Below are 20,399 nucleotides of genomic sequence, written 5' to 3'. Positions count from 1 at the left end.
ACCAGCAATGGCAGACTTTTAAGGAGATAGTTCAAAATTCCCAGCGAGCACGTATTCCTTTGAAGAATAAGAATGCCACGGGAAAGGTGGCCCAACCGTGGTTAACTAGAGCAGTTAGGGAAAGTATAAAGTTAAAGGAAGAAGCTTATAAAACAGCTAAGATGAGTAGTAAACCTGAGGATTGGGAGAACTTTAAGGATCAACAAAGAAGAACCAAAAAAGTGATTAAGAGGGAGAAAATGGAATATGAGGGCAAACTAGTGAAGAACATAAAGACAGACTGCAAAAGTCTTTATAAATATATAAAGAGGAAGAGGCTGTCAAAGGTAAATGTGAGTCCGCTACAGGCAGAGACGGGGGGAATTATAGTAGGGGACAAAGACATGGCAGAGTCATTAAACAAGTACTTTGCTACTGTCTTCACCTTAGAAGACACTGAAAACCTACCAAGAGTAGAGGAGAACCAAGAAAACAATGTTAGCGAGCAACTTGGGGGAATTAATATTAGTAAAGAAATGGTTTTAGGTAAATTGTCAGGTCTTAAAACTGATAAATCTCCTGGATCTGATGGCCTACATCCTAGGGTTTTAAAAGAGGTGGCTACTGAGATAGTGGATGGCTTATCTTTGATCTTCCAAAATTCTCTGGATTCTGGAACGGTTCCCTTTGATTGGAAGATTGCAAACGTAACACCACTATTTAAGAAGGGTGGGAGAGAAAAGATGGGGAACTATAGACCAGTTAGTCTGACATCAGTGGTAGGGAAAATTCTTGAGTCCTTAATTAAAGATGTCGTTATGGGATTTCTGGAAGACCATAACAAGATTAGGCAGAGTCAACATGGCTTTACAAAAGGGAAGTCATGCTTAAGTAATCTTTTAGAGTTTTTTGAAGATGTATCTATAATAATAATAATAATAATAATCCTTGCATTTGATATAGCGCTTTTCACGTCAGGAGGACGTCCCAAAGCGCTTCACAGAACACACTGTAAAGTGAATTGACTGTATATTTGTGGGCGAACGCGGCGGCCAATTGCGCACAGCAATGTCCCACAAACAGTCATAGATTGAAAATGACCAATTTATTATTGTTTTTGGTTTTGGAGGGATTATTATTAGGCTCTGTGTGGAGTAAGGAAACTTGCCCAAGGTTTCGCCCTCTGCCTGGAATTGAACTCAGGTCTCTCGCTTGCAAAGTGAGTGCTCTAACCACTGAGCGACAGGACTCCACTGATAGCAGGTTAGATAGGGGGAACCAGGAGGTGTAGTATATTTAGATTTTAAAAAGGCATTTGACAAAGTGCCACACAAAAGGCTATTACACAAGGTTAAGGCCCACGGGATTAATGGGAACATATTAGTATGGATTGAAGAGTGCCTAACGGGTAGAAAACGGAGAGTAGGGATAAACGGGTCATTCTCAAATTGGCAGGATGTGACTAGTGGAGTGCCACAAGGATCAGTGCTTGGGCCTCAGCTATTTACAATTTACATCAATGATCTAAACGAGGACATTGAATGTAACGTACTTAAATTCGCCGGTGACACTAAACTAGGTGGGAGAGTAAGCTCTGAGGATGATGCAAAAAGATTGTAACGGGATATAGATAGGCTAGGGAGGTGGGCAAGTAGGTGGCAGATGGAATTTAATGTGGGGAAGTGTGAAGTTATTCACCTTGGTAGAAAAAATAGAAAAACAGATTATTTTCTAGAGGGGGAGAGATTAGATACGTGTTAGTGTTCAGGGGGTTTGGGTGTCCTTGTACACCAGTCTCAAAAAGTTAGTTTGCAGGTGCAGCAAGCAACTAAGAAGGCGAACGGCATGTTAGCGTTCATTGCAAAAGGTTTAGAGTACAAGAGTAGGGACGTCTTGCTGCAACTGTATAGGGCCTTGGTGAGACCGCACCTTGAGTATTGTGTGCAGTTTTGGTCTCCTTATTTAAAAAAGGACACACTTGCCCTAGAGGGGGTGCAGCATAGATTCACTAAGTTAGTTCCTGGGATGAGGGGACTGACCTATGAGGATAGGCTGAATAAACTAGGGCTATATTCTCTAGAGTACAGAAGAATTAGGGGAGATCTTATTGAAACATAAGATTCTTAAAGGGCTGGATAAAGTAGACACTGAGGGTCCGTTTCCCCTGGTAGGAGAATCTATAACCAGGGGTCACAGTCTTAAAATTAAGGGTCAGCCTTTTAGAACAGAGTTGAGGATACATTTCTTCACTCAGAGGGTAGTGAATTTATGGAATTCACTAACCCAGAAGGGTTGAACATCTTCAAGACTGAGACTGATAGATTTTTAAAAAATAGAGGGATTAGGGGATATGGGGATAGGGAAGGGAATTAGTTAGGTCTGAAGATCAGCCATCTTATCGAATGGCGGGGCAGGCTCGAGGGGCCAAATGGCCTACTCCTGCTCCTAATTCTTATGTTCTTATGTACTTCATTTTCTCTCATTCCCTTCCACAACTTGGGACTTGAAACAAATCTGTGTAAATAAGTATGCCCTAAATTAAGAAAAATTCTTGCAACAACACAAAATTAAACTCTAAATTCTCCTGTATGCCGGCATACATTGAAATCAAAATGTCAGCAGAAAAATGTATTTGGAGATCAAGAGTCAAAAAAATCTCCAAAATCACAAACCATTTTAATGCTTCCATCACCCATTCAGTGCATTTAGTCCATGGTTTTATTCAATGCAAGGTCACACAGTGTGTTGGCCATCATATTATTATAAGTGTTAAAGTTTATCAGAAGAGTGAATAGCAGGCACAAGTGTGTTAATTCATGTAAAGCTGCGATTTAAGGTCAAAATTCTTGCCCATCGACAATTTCTCCCCAACCTTACTTTGGGAGCAGCACCTCTTTTGGTTAATACTGCGTAGGCTAGCCAGAAGCAAAAAATCCCTAAACAATTTCATATTTCAGAAATGTTGTTGTACAAGCAACTGTACTTCACATTCATTATTTAGACCAGGGAAACCATGGAAATTAACCTTTGAAAACTACATTACAGTATTTAGGATTATGATCAACAAACCATATATGCAGATATCAAAACTCAAAGGTAAGAGGGGGATGGAAAATAAAGGAGAAGATTCTGATCAACATGTAAATCAGCATACTCGTAACTTCTTTTCCTTCCCTCATGAAGCCTGCAAATGGAAGAATTTGGTTTAAACTGATCTACAACGAGGTTCAGATTGATATTCCTCTCTGCAATTCGACCATCTTACTTTAAACCATTCAATAATAATAAAAAACACTCTTACTCAATGGACAGCTCAGATCTTCTGGATAAGTTTCTTTATCATAGAGGAAAGGATGATAACGTATTATTCCTTCTACAACACCTTCTCCTTCTACGTGTGCTTTAAACTCAAAGCTGTCAGAAGCAGTGTTGATGAAGCGAGTTTGCATGTCGTCTTTTATTTCTCTTAGATTCACAATCTTTGGAACTTTTCCCTTTTCAAACATTGAGATCTGATATAAAGAAAATATAAAATAGCACAACAGAATTGTAAACATTGAAAAAACACAATTAAAGAGGCAGTCTCACCATCATATCCATCAGAAAAAGGAAATAATTCCAGACAAGGTTTGATCAATATATACTTTCATTTACTTTAGTTTTCTTCACTTTTAAATTAAACATTCTGTTTGGACGCTAAACAACAATAGAATGATCAGTGTAACTAATCAGAGGAAAAGAAGATTGAACGTACAAATCAACCTCTTTATAACATAATGATTAAGTTACAAAAATATTGCTGTTGATCAGGCAGGTCGAATGCACAGGAAGCCAGCGCCAAAAGTGTATCACACTTCCAGTAACAACTTCTACCATAGAAGACCTTGTTATAAGCAAATCAGCTTTCTGATGATATGCTTAATAATAATGTGGTCATCCTGAACCTTGCTCAAATTAATGTACTTGCACTAATGTTAAATTAGGAACTCCCAAAAAAGTCAAGAGCCAGTAAATAATTTAAGGGTTATGCAATTTGGACTGAACTTCAACATTTTGGAAGGGAAAACCCTAGCAAACGTCCATTCCTGGAATCTCTCCATCTCGCTCCCTCCCTCCCCTCTTTCAAGCCATGTCAAGTCCTAACTCTCTGACCTCTCCTTTGGTAATTTTTTCCCCTCCCCATCCCACCTCTCTCAGCTCCTACTTCTAGTTCAGGTGCCTAGCCGACAGGGTTGAGTGCTTTGAGATGTCCTTCCAATATGAAAAAGGTATATGAATGTTATGTTTCTGGAAGGGAAACACAAAATATTATTTATGGAGCCCTTGGAACTTTCTCAAATAGGGAATCTGCTTGGACCAAAAGGTTGGACCACCCTGGTTTATATCATTATGCTGTCAATATCCCAGCCGCTTCCTATGCACAATGTGAATAAGCGCTCTGAGACTCCGACCGGCATGGAGGGCGCTATATAAATCCAAGTTGTTGTTGTTGTTGAATAAGGATGCCCCTCCTCCCCCCTCCTCTTTATTTCACCACTCGCTTAGAACATATAAAGTCACATTCTATACATCGCAATAAGTAAAATATTGGATATATCATCCAAACGAACTTACTTAACAATCAGGCCGAACCTCACAGAAGGCAAGATCTAAAATTTCTACTCAGAGATCTTGTCACAACAGTCAAAACAGCCTTGCCTTCTGTGAGGTTCTAACTGTTGGTTCTCTGATGGCGAAAGTCTGAGTGATTCAGGTTGTAAATATGAGCAAAATTAAAAAAAAGTTTTTTTATAGACTTAAATAAACTTATACTGTACTTAACTTAAACGGGCTTTAACAAATAAACTGTTGTGGAGGACAAGGCCACTCTGTCATACAAAAAACAATGTTTATCTATCAAAACATTGGCCTTTTATCATCAGATATAAAAATATTTAACTGTTTTGATATCCAGTATGTTAATCCCAATACAAAATTATATTTGTATAGCACATTTGACGTCAGGAGGACATCCCAAGGCACTGGACAGTCAGGAATTTGGACCCGAGCAGGGGGTTGTGATCAGGGAGAGTGGAGGCAGGGCACATAGGAGTGGCCAAAGGCGCCATTGAAGAGGAGGGTCTTGAGACGTGCCTTGAAGGAGGCAAGGGATGGAGCAAGGCAAAGTGAATGTGGGATCACCGGTGGTGGGGCATGCCCTGCAAGGGATGTGGAGCAGGCCAGAGCCTGCTGAGCGGAGGGAGCAGACAGGTTAATATGGGGCTAGTAGATCACAGAGGTAGGAAGGAGCAAGGCGTGGAGAGCCTTGATGGCGAGGACAAGGATTATGAACTCTATCCTCTGGGAGATGGGAAATCAGTGGAGTTGGGTGAGGGTGGGGATGATAGGATCACAAGCTGCAGAGTTCTGGATGATCTGCAGCTTGTGGAGGGAAGAGTTAGGAAGGCCGACAAGCAGAGAGTTGGCATAGTCGAGCCTAGATGTAACGAACGCGTAGACGAGGGTTTCGGTGGCCTGAGGGGAGAGGCATTGGCGTAGCCAGGCGATGTTGCGGAAGTGGCAGAAGGCAGAGCAGGTCATTATAATACAGGGTGTTATAATGTTTTTTACTGTAGTTAGAATTAGGAATAACAAATGCTTTTTATTTCACGTTCAATCAATTTTAACTAAAGGTATTTTAATACATCGTTGAGACCAATACCTCTTTCCTCCTGGAGTTCATCAGTATTCAAGATTAAACAAACAGTAAATCAAACTACTCAGCTTTTTGGGACAAGAAGCAATGAGAAATCTATTAAGCATCAATTCTTGAAAAAACATTTGAGAAAAAAATCCTCACTCGTGATCCACTCTTCTATGAAGCAACATATTAATTTAAAAATGCTCTGGCTTGCAATAGATAACTTAGCTGTAAAATTATTTCCTATTACTGATGAAAAATATTAAATCAAAAGTAATGTTTAATTTACCTCTATATCGATGTTGTTGTAAGATCCCACTTCTTTTGTTGTACCCCTCATGTCATTTCCTTTAGGTCCATGAATGTAGTAGTGGTATATGTGGCTAAAATGAAGTAAAAGCATCATTGGCTTAAGTACAAGTTGCAACAAGTGATGCACAATCCACTCAGCGGTGGTTTGTGGTGAAGCTGGAGTAGAAGGGAATAAAGAAGTGCAAAGATAGTCCTTTAAAAATAAACTCTACAATTAAAGTACCCTCTCCGAAGGATCTGATCTGCACCAACATACTTATAGTGCATTATAATGGGGTTCTGCTATATTTTAGGTTTCATGCCAGTCTTGTATGTACAGTATTTAAGCATCTTTTAAAGGTTGAAGATAGATCATACAAAAACTTTCTTGCAGTTTTGAAACAAAATCACTTACGCTAACTGTCTTGTCCAGAGATGAAAGTAGTTCTTCAGATACTGTATATGGACTACCTGAACACCTGTGATAATCACTGCAGTAAAGCTCTCCTTATTTTTTTCTTCCAAAATGAGGCCATGAAGGAATCGTTCATCATCGTTGGTGATATGGAATGAATCAGTTGCCTGTTTTTTTAAAAAAGAAAAAAAGGTTCACAAATTCAGAAATATAAGATTCAGCACTTTATTTTAAACCCAAGTCAATTTACCTGAAAAGGCTTTTTTGTTTGTTAAACCAACACAGCTACTTTCAAGCACATCTCTTGCATAGTTTTACCCAAATTACTTGAATACATTTTTTTTGGCAGCCAAATATCTGACAAGTGCGAAAACCCATCATTTTATTTAATAGAATCCCAAAAGTTTCACATATATACACACCACCTACACATTGAAATTTCCCTTCGTTTGAAATGCAATATCCATTCTTTCCCTGGAAGAACTAATACTCAGCTCTGGAGAGATTAGCTATAGATAACACAACTCAGTTAGGTGTTACCTACTTATGCAAGTTTTCTACTTTTGAGAAAAAAATCCTCTCAGCATATATTTTGTGCAACAAGCAAAGCCAAATTATAAAAGAGAGAGAATTGAACACAATTTTTTTTTACCCCCTTTAAGTGAAGTAACAAAGGGTTTGTAGTAAATTGTGTCAACATACTTACTTCTAAAATGCTACTTTACCTTTCGGTTCCTGATAAAGCCACTGTATATAGCTTCTTTGTTTTTTTCCTTCATTTCAAAATCATCCTTGGAAAGTATGAATTCATGCACATCTTGGGAATCTACAGGCTTGGTTATCATCTTGAGAAAAAAAATTACAGGACACATTACTGGAGTAACGAACTGATACACACGCAAATATCTTATAAAACATATAATTTGTTTTCAGTTGAACATTTTCTCAGACGCTAGATTTTTCAACTTCAACAGACTTGAGAATTTCCTCTTCATTTCCTGCCTATTTCATGAGCTACACTGCCCTGTACCTAACCAACTGCAATTCCATTCTTTAGAACAATGAACATGAATCAAAGAATCCGACTCAAAAGATTTTAGACATTAAGTTCCACAGGGAAACCTTGTTATAATATATTGTAGTATTTTATAATGCGACAGGTTACATGTTAAGCGGATTGATAAGTAAAGAAATGTCTCTTATTAATAGTTTATATGGCAAGCAGTCATGATATTTGATGACTTAAGTGACAGTGACGAGTTAAGAGCGGTGGTGTCATCAGAATTTACTGTATTTTTCAAAACTATCACTTTATAGAATTCATGCTAATCACAGAACAAGCTTAAGGAAAATAGGAATACTTGTCATTTTTAATTGTTCCATTATGCCTTACACTAAATTCCACAGCTTGAGATAAGCTCAAGACTTTCCTCCTCATCTCCTTCCTCGTATTTCATTAGTCTCGAGAAATTGGAAATTAAGGTTTTATAGATAATATTTCTCCACACGTGTAATAGTTTATCATGTATTAGGAGACGAGCCTAGCTAGGCTTCTCTCCAGAAATCCTGAAACAAATTATACATGCGTATTTATGATTGCAGCAATCAAAATCCTGGGACTTGTGTTCTGGTTATAATTTGCCTATTAGTATAAAAGTTTGTTATTCAGCAATGAAATGAGAAAGAGATCAGCAAACCAATTTCATGAAAGAACATTGACTATCACCATTTTATTTTTGACAACAAGCTATCTTTAACTAGGTTAATATATTAAGGATAGCAAAGTCTTGTTATTTTTGACTGAAATGTATACACTTACCCTAGTTGATTGACCAATGAAGAAAACTGCTTGCTTCCCACCAACACCAAAGTAGGAAATGTCACTATTGAGGCTTCGAGGCACCATAGGTGGACGAACATACCCTGAATGGTCACTGAGGAAAAAAGCTTTTCTTTGTAATTGATTGTATACAAAAACAAGTAAAAAGGCGATCAAGCTCAGTCAATTATTTATATAGTTTGATAAGTGGAACATTGACAATTAAACACAAACGTTATAGCTGGTTGAAATCTATAGACAAAAAATATTTCAGATCTCCAAATTCCCCCATAATATCTGAAAGAACTTCTATCCCTCTAATGTTAGTTACACCTTTAGTATTAGACAGTAAAATTCACATAAGTTGTATCAATTGGGACCATAACATTTAATATACCTGAGCAAATCCTGAATTGAATTTACAGTCTAAATTATTCTGCAGTGGTGTGAAACTAATGTCCTGTCAACACCACATCCTTCAGTAGACTTGGCAGCTGAGCTTCAGCAGGATTGGGTTTAATAATAAATATAATAATCCTTTTTTTGATATAGTGCTTTTCACGTCTTCTAGACGTCTCAAAGCGCTTCACAGAATAGACTGTGAAGTGAATTGACTGCATATTTGTGGGCGAAACACGGCAGCCAATTGCGCACAGCAGTGTCCCACAAACAGTCACGGACTGAAAATGACCAATTTATTATTGTTTTGTTTTTTGGAGGGATTATTATTAGGCCCACAAATATACAGTCAATTCACTTTACAGTGTGTTCTGTGAAGCGCTTTGGGATGTCCTCCCGACGTAAAAAGCGCTATATCAAATGCAAGGATTATTATTATTATTATTAGGCGTGTGGAGTAAGGAAACTTGCCCAAGATTTCGCCCTGTCTGGAATTGAACCCAGGTGTCTCACTTGCAAGACGAGTGCTTTAACCACTGAGCTACAGGACTCCAGATTGTACAGCTCAACCCCAATTTCACAATGATTTTGTTTTTGAACATGCTGAAAATCAACCTACTTTACAAGGAATTCTTGTCCTTAAATTGACCAGTAGTTTTGTAATCTATGCAAGTTTATGTGGAAATATACCGACTATCACTTCAGGGTGCCTTGATATATTTCAAACACCAACACTCTGAGTGTTCCAGAAGGATAGTTAAATGTAACTGCTGGGCGGGCTGAGGTCAGCTGCTGATTACATTTTCCTGGGAAGATGTTCTGAGATAATGAGCAATCGGGTCCTTGAACACAGATGTAAGAGCAATGGACCACAGAAAGAAAAGGCTGCAGCCTCAGACATCTGCCTATCTCAAGGCTGAGAAGCAAGCAGGCTGTGGAAAGCTGCCCAGAAGTTGTCCGTCTCTCTCTCTCTTTGCAAAGCAGCCTGTGAAGGGTGGGGCTATCTCTGTGACAAGGGGAGGTGGAGTTAGAAACACATAAAAGATGTAACTCTGAAATAGTTGGAGTTGTGTAGAGGGTCAGCACACTTCCCAGTGGAATCAATATCAATGTGGAGTCCTGTAGCTCAGTGGTTAGAGCACTCGCTTTGCAAGTGAGAGACCGGAGTTCAATTCCAGGAAGGGCGAAACCTTGGGCAAGTTTCCTTACTCCACACGCCTAATAATAATCCCTCCAAAACCAAAAACAATAATTAAATTGGTCATTTTCAATCTACGACTGTTTGTGGGACATTGCTGTGCGCAATTGGCTGCCGTGTTCGCCCACAAATATACAGTCAATTCACTTTACAGTATATTCTGTGAAGCGCTTTGGGACGTCCTCCTGACGTGAAAAGCGCTATATCAAATGCAAGGATTATTATTATTTATTATTATCAATTATACTGTATCTATGTATATGTACAGGGGTGAGGGAATTTACCTCCAGGAAGAAAGTGACCATTAAAAGTGAGACGAGGAGTAGTGGGTAACGTTTTCAGTTCTGTTTGTTAGGCAGAGAAGTAATAACAGTAGTAGTGGTTGGTCCGTTTGAAACGCAGAAGTTAGGCACCACGAATGAGGTGCTGGACTAAGAGCTGATTGTTTCTGTTGAGTTTACAGGAGCCACTATGTGATTCTGTGTGATAGTTCTGTGATTAAGTATTGTTTTTATAGGAATGGTTGTGTCTGAGGGTTTACAGGGCACCAGTCCCTATTAAGTGTTGAACTGCATAATCAAGTTGTCCCTGAGAGATTTCCAGGGTCTGACCTCTGCTGTGTATGTTGAGGTGCATTCTCGGGCTTATTGTTTTGTCTGGAGTACTAAGCAATTCCTGAGTGCATGCTGTTGTTTCTCTATTATTTGATATGTATATCCATATTCTTGTATATTGAGGACTATTGTGTTGTTATATAGTCATATGGTTTGAATACAGAACTTTGGGTTTGTTGAACTTTGGGTTTGTCATATATATATATATTTTAATATATATAGTGGATATTAGTTGTATAAACACTATACTCTTGCCATCGCCTGTCAAATTATTAACTTACCTCTGCAATCTACCTGTGCCAAATGTTTCAACCATGCCAACCTGGTGCTCTCTTTGTTCATCAACTCTTGTCAAATAACTAATTAGTGACTATCCTTTTGAGGGGGGGGGGGGGGGTGTTGGTGGGATCTGCTTGAAGCTGGATTGGATTTAAAGTGATATGTGTGGCAGCAGAATATCAGAATCCTCTATGACATCTTGTTAGTTGGTTCTAGAGTTAGACGGGTCTACAGTTACTGATGACTTTAGCCAGTCTCGGAAAGGGCAGATCAGTCACCAGGAACTCTCCTCACTTAGCCTCTGTTTACCATGTAAGCCAAACCCTTAATGGATAGGATGGTCTTAGCTTGACAAACAACAGGAAGATGGCCAGACAATGCTTTCAATGACAAGCTAGCAGTTTTAGCTGAATAAACTCTAGGTTCTCCAAGCCTTGGCTCTTGCCAATCTTTGCCTAAAATTCTCCAATATTAAGCAAGCAGGGTGCATCCCTGCGGGAGAGATTGCACATTCCATTCCAGACACAGGAATTTACACATTTCAGGTGGCATACATGGAACATACAGTGCTTCCTGGAGCCAAGGTACTACAGATCAACTCCCAGTACAGTCCACAATGTGATGGCAAGTGCCAAAAGACTAACTAAGATAGATAGATGCCCAGAACAAGATCAATCCCCACCAGTTACCCATACACATTTTTTCCAGCAGGGCTCATTGCAGGGCAATCACGAGCAAGAACCCTGGTAATTTTTCCTCTAATCCCCATTCTGCTGATGCTAACCACAATGCCCTCCACACAACTCGAGTTCAATTAACTCAGCAGACATGAAAACAGTGATGTGAACTTTAAGGCTCAGTACTTCACAAGGAAACACATTTAACTGCTAGCCAAACATAACAAAATAGGTTACGCTTCAATTTTACCACAAGAAGAAGAAATCCAGCACAGTACACGTTCCCTTAGTAATTTGCCATAATTGCTTAGCTATACAATAGCTGTTCAAGTTTACATATTCAAGGTGTAATTAAGAATTTAAAGCAGTTCAAAAGCATATATTAAAAACAAAATTATTTGATCCATTTGGGGAAAGTAAAATCAAACAAACCTTTCAATGTCTTCATCAGTTCTGGTGAACTTGGAAAGCCTATACACTGCCCAGTTATTAAGCTGTTTAGATGTCATTCCTCTCCCATTATCAATTACAGCTACTGCTGGTTTACCTTGCAATTCATCAAATAACTAGAACAAAAAGAAAACAAACCATTAAGACTAGAATATTGATGTAAATACAGAAGACCATTCAATAAATAAAGTAGTTTTACTCACTAGCTTGATCTGTATGTTTCTAACTCCTTTAGTATTCGCTGTTGCGGACAAAGAATTATCTACCAATTCTGCAAAGGCAAATGCTGTTTAAAAATAACACAAAAAGTTATTTCAGGTAGATATTCATAGCTTTACTTTTAAGATAAAATTAACATGCCACAAATGTGCTTGCTTCTACATTCCACCTTCATACTAAGTTCATTTTAGTACTTCTACAGGGAAAACCATTATAATGCAGTTCTCAGGGTTCGATATCCAGAGTCATTATAAAAGAGCGAAAAATCGCCATATTCCAGGTTGCCACCAACATCTTTTCTTAACGTAAGGTCAGCAAATAGCACACATTCACAAGAACATAGAAAGTATACTGCTGGCATTTATATAGTGCCCCTCATGCAGGGTAGCGTCCCAGAGTTCTTGACAGTGGCAGAGCATGACACCGAACCCAAGCTGAGCTCCAGCTGGGGAGACCAGCAAAGCGGGCATTTAAGAAGTCGAGAGTAAATATTAATATTGCAAACATTTTATAAATCCACAGTGACTTATTTCCATTGGACTTCCTTCCTGCATCTCTCTAACTCGCGAGGCTAGATTTTCATAAACAAATTTTCCAATCCAAGAGGTTCAACGAGAGTTGGGGAAAATGCCTTTATATTGTGCCAGTTACTCTTAATTGTTCCCATTAATAACTTGTAACATTAACATCACTTAAACTTACGTAACTCAAAATGCTCTCAAACACAAATTTGAAAGGATTGTCACAATTAAGATTCAAGCAAAAATTTCACACCCATTCAACCTCAACAAAATTACATTTGTATTGGGCCTGTCACATCGAGAGGACGTCCCAAGGACAATCAGAGTTTTGGACGCGAGCTGGGGGTCGGGATCAGGAAGGGTGGGGGGCAAGAGGGTGACTGATGGTATGATCGAAGAGGAGGGTCTTGAGACAGTTCTTGACGGAGGCAGGGAGGGGGCAAGGTGGTGGGACCGCAGAATGGAGTTTCAGAGGGTATGGGTGGAGTAGCTGAAGGCCCGCCTGCCAATGGGGGGAGGGCGAGGCAGGGGATGTGAAGCAGGCTGCAGCCAGCTGAGCAGAGGGAGCAGGCAGGTTGTTAGGGGGTTAGGAGGTGGCAATGATAGGAGGGAGCAAGGCCACGGAGGGCTTTGAAAGTGAGGACAAGGATCTTGAACTGTAACCTCTGTGTGATGGGAAGCCAGTGGAGTCGGGAGAGGATGAGAATGATAGGTTCACGGAGCCTGGTGCAGGAGAGGACATTGGCTGCAGAGTTCTAGATGATCTGCAGCCTATGGAGGGAGGAGTTGGGGAGACCGTCAAACAGGGAGTTTACATAGTAAAGTTATGCATGTTGCAAACTAAGCGCATTTTATACTTACGTAAAGGAGTTTGGCCCTCACTGGCATAGTATTCATACATGCCACTTTTAACCAATGTATCGTAGTGAGGAAGAAATTCAATTCGTTCTCTTGTTGCCGATGGCAGCATTTGGTCCACTGAGTGAAGCACATACAAAGTTGTGCCATTCTGAACGCTTTTGTCTAAGATTAAAAAGTTTCCAGACACATTTCTGATTAAGGTATTCCAACCTAAAATGCATTTTTATGTACAATTTAACAAGCTAGTTTTTCCATCAAATACATATTTAATATACAGTGCTTTAGTCAATAACGCTGTAATTAGTTTATTGTGTGAATTGTTTGTACAAAAGAAAATAAGAGGTTTCAAACTTATGTTGATAATATGGACCATGGGGGTTAGTGTCGTAAGAGAGTTCCTGGTACCCATTGTTCACTTGGAGGGGACTCAAACCTGTACATGTCAGATGTCAAATGACCAACCAGTGACCATCCTCTTTTGGAGAGCTAAGCTGTGTCGGCTTGGAGCTAAGCTGGCTCCAAGATGATATGCTTGGCAACAGAATGTCAGAATTAAATCAATCCTCACTGGTAGTATCAGTAGTTCAAATTCTGAATCAGACAGATCCACTGTACTCGAAGGCACTGCTGATGACAGACCAGGCTGCCTGGCTTGATGGTAGGATTTGGAGGGGTAGACACAGTTACTGGGGCAGGGATCTTGCCAACTAGCTGCTGTTAACCCTGGAAGCCAATGCTCTAATGCATATGGTGGCCCTTCTTGGACAAGCAGCAAGAATCTTGCCAAACAGTGTTCTCATTGGCATATCATTGTCATTTGGTTTTATAGTATATTCTGTGAAGCTCTTTGAGCTTATCACGTCTCAAAGACGTGGTAAGGCGCTATATCAAATGCAAGGATTATTATTTTTATTATTATTTGGTGTCAGACAAATTCCAAACTAGTTAAATTCCAGAACTATCCCTAAACTTTGCCTCTCACCAATCTGAGCCTAATACTTTTTGGAATTAGGAAAGAAGGGAGAGAATGCACATTCCATTCCAGACACAAGGAAAGTTCCATGCAGAGGTGGCTTCCATATGTGGAGCTCTGAATCTGGTTTGAATACTGTTGAACATAGTAATGGGCTTCTGCATACATCAGACAATCGGCTGACCAGAAAACAAATGACTATATTTTAATCATTGTCAGCAGGAACTTGGATGCAATGTATCTGCAATATCTTATTGTTGCATCTTATTGAAGAAATTACATCACATATCAACTTTTATTCACATGTGAACGAGATTAAATTACTTACCGAAATTTTTATCTTTGATTTCGTTCCTAGTAGTTGTTGTAATTACAAATGTTTCTTCTGGTTTAATGTCAAAAAGCTGAGGAAGAAATAAAAATTCATGTCAAACTAAAACGAAATATTTAATTGAGTCATGCACTGCCATGAGTTAATCCAAGTTCTATACAAAATAACATGGAGGCATGTGAGAGAGAAGTTCACAGTAAGCTCTATAGTTAAAATCTTCCTCAGGGCGTAAAGTGAGCAGAATACATCAAGGGGTGCTGTGGGACATAACTGAATCTCACTCATGAATTTACACTACAGAGTTGTGGCACAAAGGCTGCTCGTACATATCTCATATTGCAAAATATACACTATCCATATTAGTGATGGGGACGATAGCATTTATCAGTGCAAGTCTGTGTAGCTCAGTGGTTAGAGCACTCGCTTTGCAAGCGAGAGACCTGAGTTCAATTCCAGGCAGGTCAGGGCGAAACCTTGGGCAAGTTTCCTTACTCCACACAGAGCCTAATAATAATCCCTCCAAAAACCAAAAAACAATAATAAATTGGTCATTTTCAATCTACGACTGTTTGTGGGACATTGCTGTGCGCAATTGGCTGCCGCGTTCGCCCATAAATATACAGTCAATTCACTTTACAGTGTGTTCTGTGAAGCGCTTTGGGACGTCCTCCCGACGTGAAAAGCGCTATATCAAATGCAAGGATTATTATTATTATTACTACTAGTGATATTAAGTTAAACATCAATTGAATGCACTACCAATCCAATGCATATAATTTAAGTTAACTCCATATAATAATCCATGCATTTGATATGGAAACTTTAATATTAAAGAGAACCGGGAACATATTTTTATATGACAACACCAACCAGTTAGAGGGCTTTCCCATTTGGGGATTGATATCCCTAAGGCCTGCTGTGGGCACAAAGTCAAACTACTCAAGTCATACATTTGCAAAATTTATTCAAGAATAGGCACTTTCTATGGATTTCATGAAGGAGAAATTGAGTATTTTCCCTCACAGTGTCATCTTCACAAACTATACATCTTCCTGATATGCATAGCAGAATACAGCAGCCGAAGGTGAGCCTGATCCTTGCTCAACTTTCTCCTGAAACCCCGTTTTCTGGCATCCAATTCTGGGTTTTCTATCATCTGTAATTTGTTCTTGTTTTCCTGATCTCTACAGTAACTAACATTTATGTTATGATAGCCTAGGTTTATGCATCCTACAATGTTACTAAAACAATCAATTCACATAAAAATATAATGGGTCACCAACATTGTCTTCTAATGTGCAGGATAGGATAAAAAGAATAAAGATACATCAGGCAAATGTAAGCCAGCTAGCAAGGATATGGATACAAAGAAAAGCCATCCATACCAGTGCTTTAAAAATGCAATGAGTGTAGATATATAATCCATCAGGTATCCTGGATGAGGGATGAAATGTTTCATGGCATTTATTCTATAAAACAGGTTCTGCTTCTTGTTATTTTCTCCAAACAAATGGACAGATATTAAAGGCAGAGATTAGAAATGTTCGCACAAACACACAGAAAGTTATTAAGACATGGAATGCACTAACAAAAATTGTGATCAAAGCAGATTCTGCAACAGCTTTAAAAACAGAATCAGACAAATTTTTGAAAAGTACATTTGAAAACACATAAGAGTATGGCACGATTCAAAAAGAGAAGAGTTTCTCCCAGTGGCCAACATATCCCCCAAGTAAAATTGGTCACTTATTCCATGGCTGTTTGGGGGCATTACTGTGCACAAACTGGCTACCATATTTTGCTCACAAAGTATGCAGTCAATCCACTTTACAGTATATCCTGTGAAGTGCTTGGAGACGTCTCATGGATGTGATAAGGCGCTATATCAAATGCAAGGATTATTATTATTACGTAAGTGGAACTAGAGCCGGCAAACACAATGAAACAAATCCTCCTGCTGTAAAATTCTATCTGCCCACTTTTATGCTGCTAAAAATGCATAAATAGTGTACATCTCCCATGAAGTACATGTCAATTTCATTTTACAGATGAGAAATTTACAGTTTCTCTTCATCCCTTTGCAATCAACCCAAACAAAACTGGAAGGGAATTATAATCTGTCTATTGAAACAGGTTATAAACAGGTCAAACTTCTTGTCATAGGTCTTATTTTTTAGTTTAGCTTTCAATGCAAAATCCATTTTAATTTCAATTATTTTATACTTTCACCAGGAACTGATTATTCAATACTTAATAATCCTAATAATAATCCTTGCATTTGATATAGCGCTTTTTACATCGGGAGGACATCCCAAAGCGCTTCACAGAACACACTGTAAAGTGAATTGACTGTATATTTGTGGGCGAACGCGGCAGCCAATTGCGCACAGCAATGTCCCACAAACAGTCGTAGATTGAAAATGACCAATTTTTTTATTATTGTTTTTGGTTTTGGAGGGATTAATATTTCACAACACATCCGAAGGACGGCACCTCCGACGATGCACATTCCCCCAGCACTGCATTGGAACGTTAGTCTGTGTGATTCCAAGTCTTGACGTGGGGCTTAAACTTCTGATTGAGGGACGAAAGTGCTACCACTGCACAAAGATGAAACACAAGATAGCATAATCTAAAAATTTGATTTTAGTAGTGAAATCAGAATACATCTCTTTACTCATTGTGGTATTATAGAATTCACTTTCTCAAATGACTGTTATTGCAGAATCTATGGGAATATGCATGAGGAAAGTAGATAAAATACTCAGCTAGAAATAGTATCAGAGGGTATGAAGAAAAGGCAAGCAACTGACACTGAGTTACAGATCAGCCATGGCATAAGAAAATATCAGAGCTCACTAGAGGCAAAATGATCTACTCCTATGATACTGACACTGTTCTGCGAGAATTTTTGACCAAAATGTTTTATTATTGTTCAGTAACTAACTGCATATTAAAATGTTAAAAACGCACCAATACTAACAAAGACACTACAACAGAATTCCAAATTCTCAAGACATAATTTGAGTATTAAAGTACGTAAACCACAATTAGTTCATGTTTTCTTAAAGTTATGCAAAAAGATGCAAGTGCCTGGATGGGAAGACAGAATGAAACATCTCTGCTTCACATCACACCATGGAAGCTGGGTATTCTTAAGACCATATCCATTGAGAGAAAATAAAGCCTGAGAGGAGTTGGAGAAGGTTAAATAAATATGTCATTGATGTCTACAGAATGCATATTGGCTCATCGGGTTAAAGCTCAACTACAAATGACAATTATTCAGCTCCTCGGGACGTCCTCCCGAAGTGAAGAGCGCTGTACAAACTCAATTTGTTGTATCCTGCCTCACAACATTTACAAGGAATAAAGAAATGCAAATAAGCCTGTTCAAAGAAACTAATGGGTGCACACACCTCTTGAAGAAAGCACAGCCATGCAGGTAACTAACTCATTCGGAAAATGTATGTGTAACTGGTCCATCAGGAAAGCGCACCTTGCAACCGTCCAGTCAAGACAGTGTATCTTGAATTGGTAACTGGTCCATCAGGAAAGTGCACCCGGTAACTGATCCATCAAAAGCCTCTTATTCTCATTAATGAAGGGGCTCTCTCCCTATTTTAGAGCCAATGTGGCTGTCTCGGGAGCCCACGGCGCACCGCCACTCCCTCCCTCCCTCCCTCCCTATGGCAGGTATACACGGGACAGTGACACGGAAGAAACGGGCAAACACCTGCCCCGCAACCCCCAGTGTAAAGGCAGAGGCGAAGGCACGAGTTAACAGTCAGTCACTGCTCTCTCTCCCCCCCGTCCCCGTCCCCGTCCCGTCCCCCCGCGGTGTAAAGACATTCACGGGTGTGGAGAGGGGACCAGGACCCGCGCGCGGACACACCTCCATTTTATGCTGCGCAATTGTAATTCCACATCGGCGCTGTCAGAGAGCCTCCGAGAAGCCTCTCCCCCGTCAGCAGCCGCGGCCTCTCCCTCCCTCCCCCCCTCCCTCTCCCCCTGCCCGCAGCGGGGCTGTGTGTGTGTGGTGGCCGGGGCTCGGCTCGGCGGGACACTGGACGCCGGGAGGGAGGGAGGGAGTGAGGGAGGGAGTGAGGGAGAGGCCTGTCTCGGCTGCTGTGGTGCCGGGTGTCAGGGGCGCGCGCGGGGGCGGCGTTCATTACCCGGCACACGGAGCTCCTGAACTCCTGGTAAGTGCACTGCTCGCCGACGTCCTCCGTCTTCTCCGAGGAGTTGCCGAGGCGCCGGTCGAAGATGAAGACCTTCCTCTGGTTGCCGCCTGGCCCTGGCTCTGCCTCTGGCTCTGGCTGCGGTGGGGGCGGTTGGCTCTCGGCGGCCGCCGCCATCTTCATTAGGGGGGGACAGGAGCCGCTCGATCGCGGCGCCGCCTCCTGTCCGGAGGGGGAGGGGGAGGGGGCGCTGCGTCACTTCCGCCCGCGCCACAATTGATCGCCTTTCTGTCCCGCAGACAGAATGGGCGGTTTATAATAATAATAATAATAATAATAAATATCACTGTCATTATAATTATTATTATAATAAGAAGAATAAGAAGAAGAATCCTTGCATTTGATACAGCGGCTTATCACGTCACCCGCAGGCCCCGGGGAAAACTTCCACACGTACGCGGGTGGCGCACAAATCTGCTTTGCCTCCTCCTCCGGCGTCGACTCCGGGTCCGTCGCTGTGCCGTCAGGTTGTGCGGCAGACGTCAGGCCCCGGATGAGTGCAAACTTCCTGCGGCCGAATGTGGACAAGACGGAAGCCACTCTCCTCGGCTCCCGTCGACGTCCCCACTCCTCCTGCGGCTCGAAACTCCTCCAGCTCTCTCGGCACGTCCTCAAGACTCGCCGAACCAGTGCGCGGCGCGATCCGGGCGTCCGGCTCGGCCCCCAACCGTCCTTCCTCCTCCGCATCCGATCCCTGACCTGGACCGCCTTACTCCACATTGCCCGCCTCCGCGCATACTTTACCCCAAATGCAGCCAAAATCCTCGTGCATGCATTTGTCACCTCCCGCTTGGATTACTCCCAACACGCTCCTCACCGGTCTCCCCAGCTCCACTGTTCAGCTCATTCAGAACTCTGCCGCCCGCATACTGACCCGGACCAAACTCCATACCCATATCTCACCAGTTCTGGCCAGGCTCCACTGGCTCCCAATCACCGAACAGATTGACGTCAAGATCCTCCCACACGTGTTCAAATCCCTTCGCTCTCTGGCACTTCCCTACCTCTCTAACCTCCTCACTCCACAATTCCCCCCCCCAGCGCCTCCGCTCAACTGGTACCAGCCTCCTGCTTGTCCCTCGTGCCCTCCGCTCCACCATTGAAGGTGGTGCATTTAACCACTGCGCCCCGAAACTCTGGAACACTCCCTCAATCCGTCCGCCTTGCCCCACTCTCCCCTTTTTCAAGTCCGGCCTGAAAACATTTTTGGCCGTGCTTACGGTCACCTCCCACCCACCGCTACCCGGCTCAGGGTCAGGCTCCGCCACAATCGTCCTTTCATTTGATATAGCACCTTATCACATCTTCGAGACGTCTCAAAGCGCTTCACAGAATCTACTGCAAAGTGTAGTGACTGTGTGTTTTGCACGGCAGTCAATTGCGCACAGCAGTATCCCATGAACAGTTGTGGATTGAGTGAGCACATTATTAAATTGTAATATTTAGATTATT

At 41.1% G+C, this 20,399-nt stretch overlaps 1 protein-coding gene across 2 annotated transcripts in view; it reads right to left on the bottom strand.

The window, feature by feature from the left end:
* Positions 1-19,075, bottom strand: part of smchd1 (structural maintenance of chromosomes flexible hinge domain containing 1) — a 93,640-nt gene extending 74,565 nt beyond the window's left edge. Inside the window, exons 1-10 of one of the 2 annotated variants that reach the window (XM_007900936.2) lie at positions 18,882-19,075; positions 14,704-14,779; positions 13,403-13,564; positions 12,005-12,087; positions 11,784-11,917; positions 8,185-8,299; positions 7,091-7,210; positions 6,366-6,532; positions 5,949-6,042; positions 3,281-3,491 (exon numbers count right to left, since the gene is read on the bottom strand). In XM_007900936.2, the coding sequence (XP_007899127.1) occupies positions 3,281-3,491; positions 5,949-6,042; positions 6,366-6,532; positions 7,091-7,210; positions 8,185-8,299; positions 11,784-11,917; positions 12,005-12,087; positions 13,403-13,564; positions 14,704-14,779; positions 18,882-19,070 (1,351 nt within the window). In that variant the 5' untranslated portion in view covers positions 19,071-19,075. Of the gene's footprint in view, positions 1-3,280; positions 3,492-5,948; positions 6,043-6,365; positions 6,533-7,090; positions 7,211-8,184; positions 8,300-11,783; positions 11,918-12,004; positions 12,088-13,402; positions 13,565-14,703; positions 14,780-18,601; positions 18,623-18,881 lie in introns of those variants that run through there. The other variant, XM_042346889.1, reaches the window with a different exon arrangement.
* Positions 19,076-20,399: the final 1,324 nt, after the last annotated feature.

The sequence above is a fragment of the Callorhinchus milii genome, unplaced genomic scaffold, assembly GCF_018977255.1.
Source record: "Callorhinchus milii isolate IMCB2004 unplaced genomic scaffold, IMCB_Cmil_1.0 Scaffold2, whole genome shotgun sequence".
NCBI lineage: Eukaryota > Metazoa > Chordata > Chondrichthyes > Chimaeriformes > Callorhinchidae > Callorhinchus > Callorhinchus milii.
This window is presented reverse-complemented; position numbering and strand designations above follow the sequence as displayed.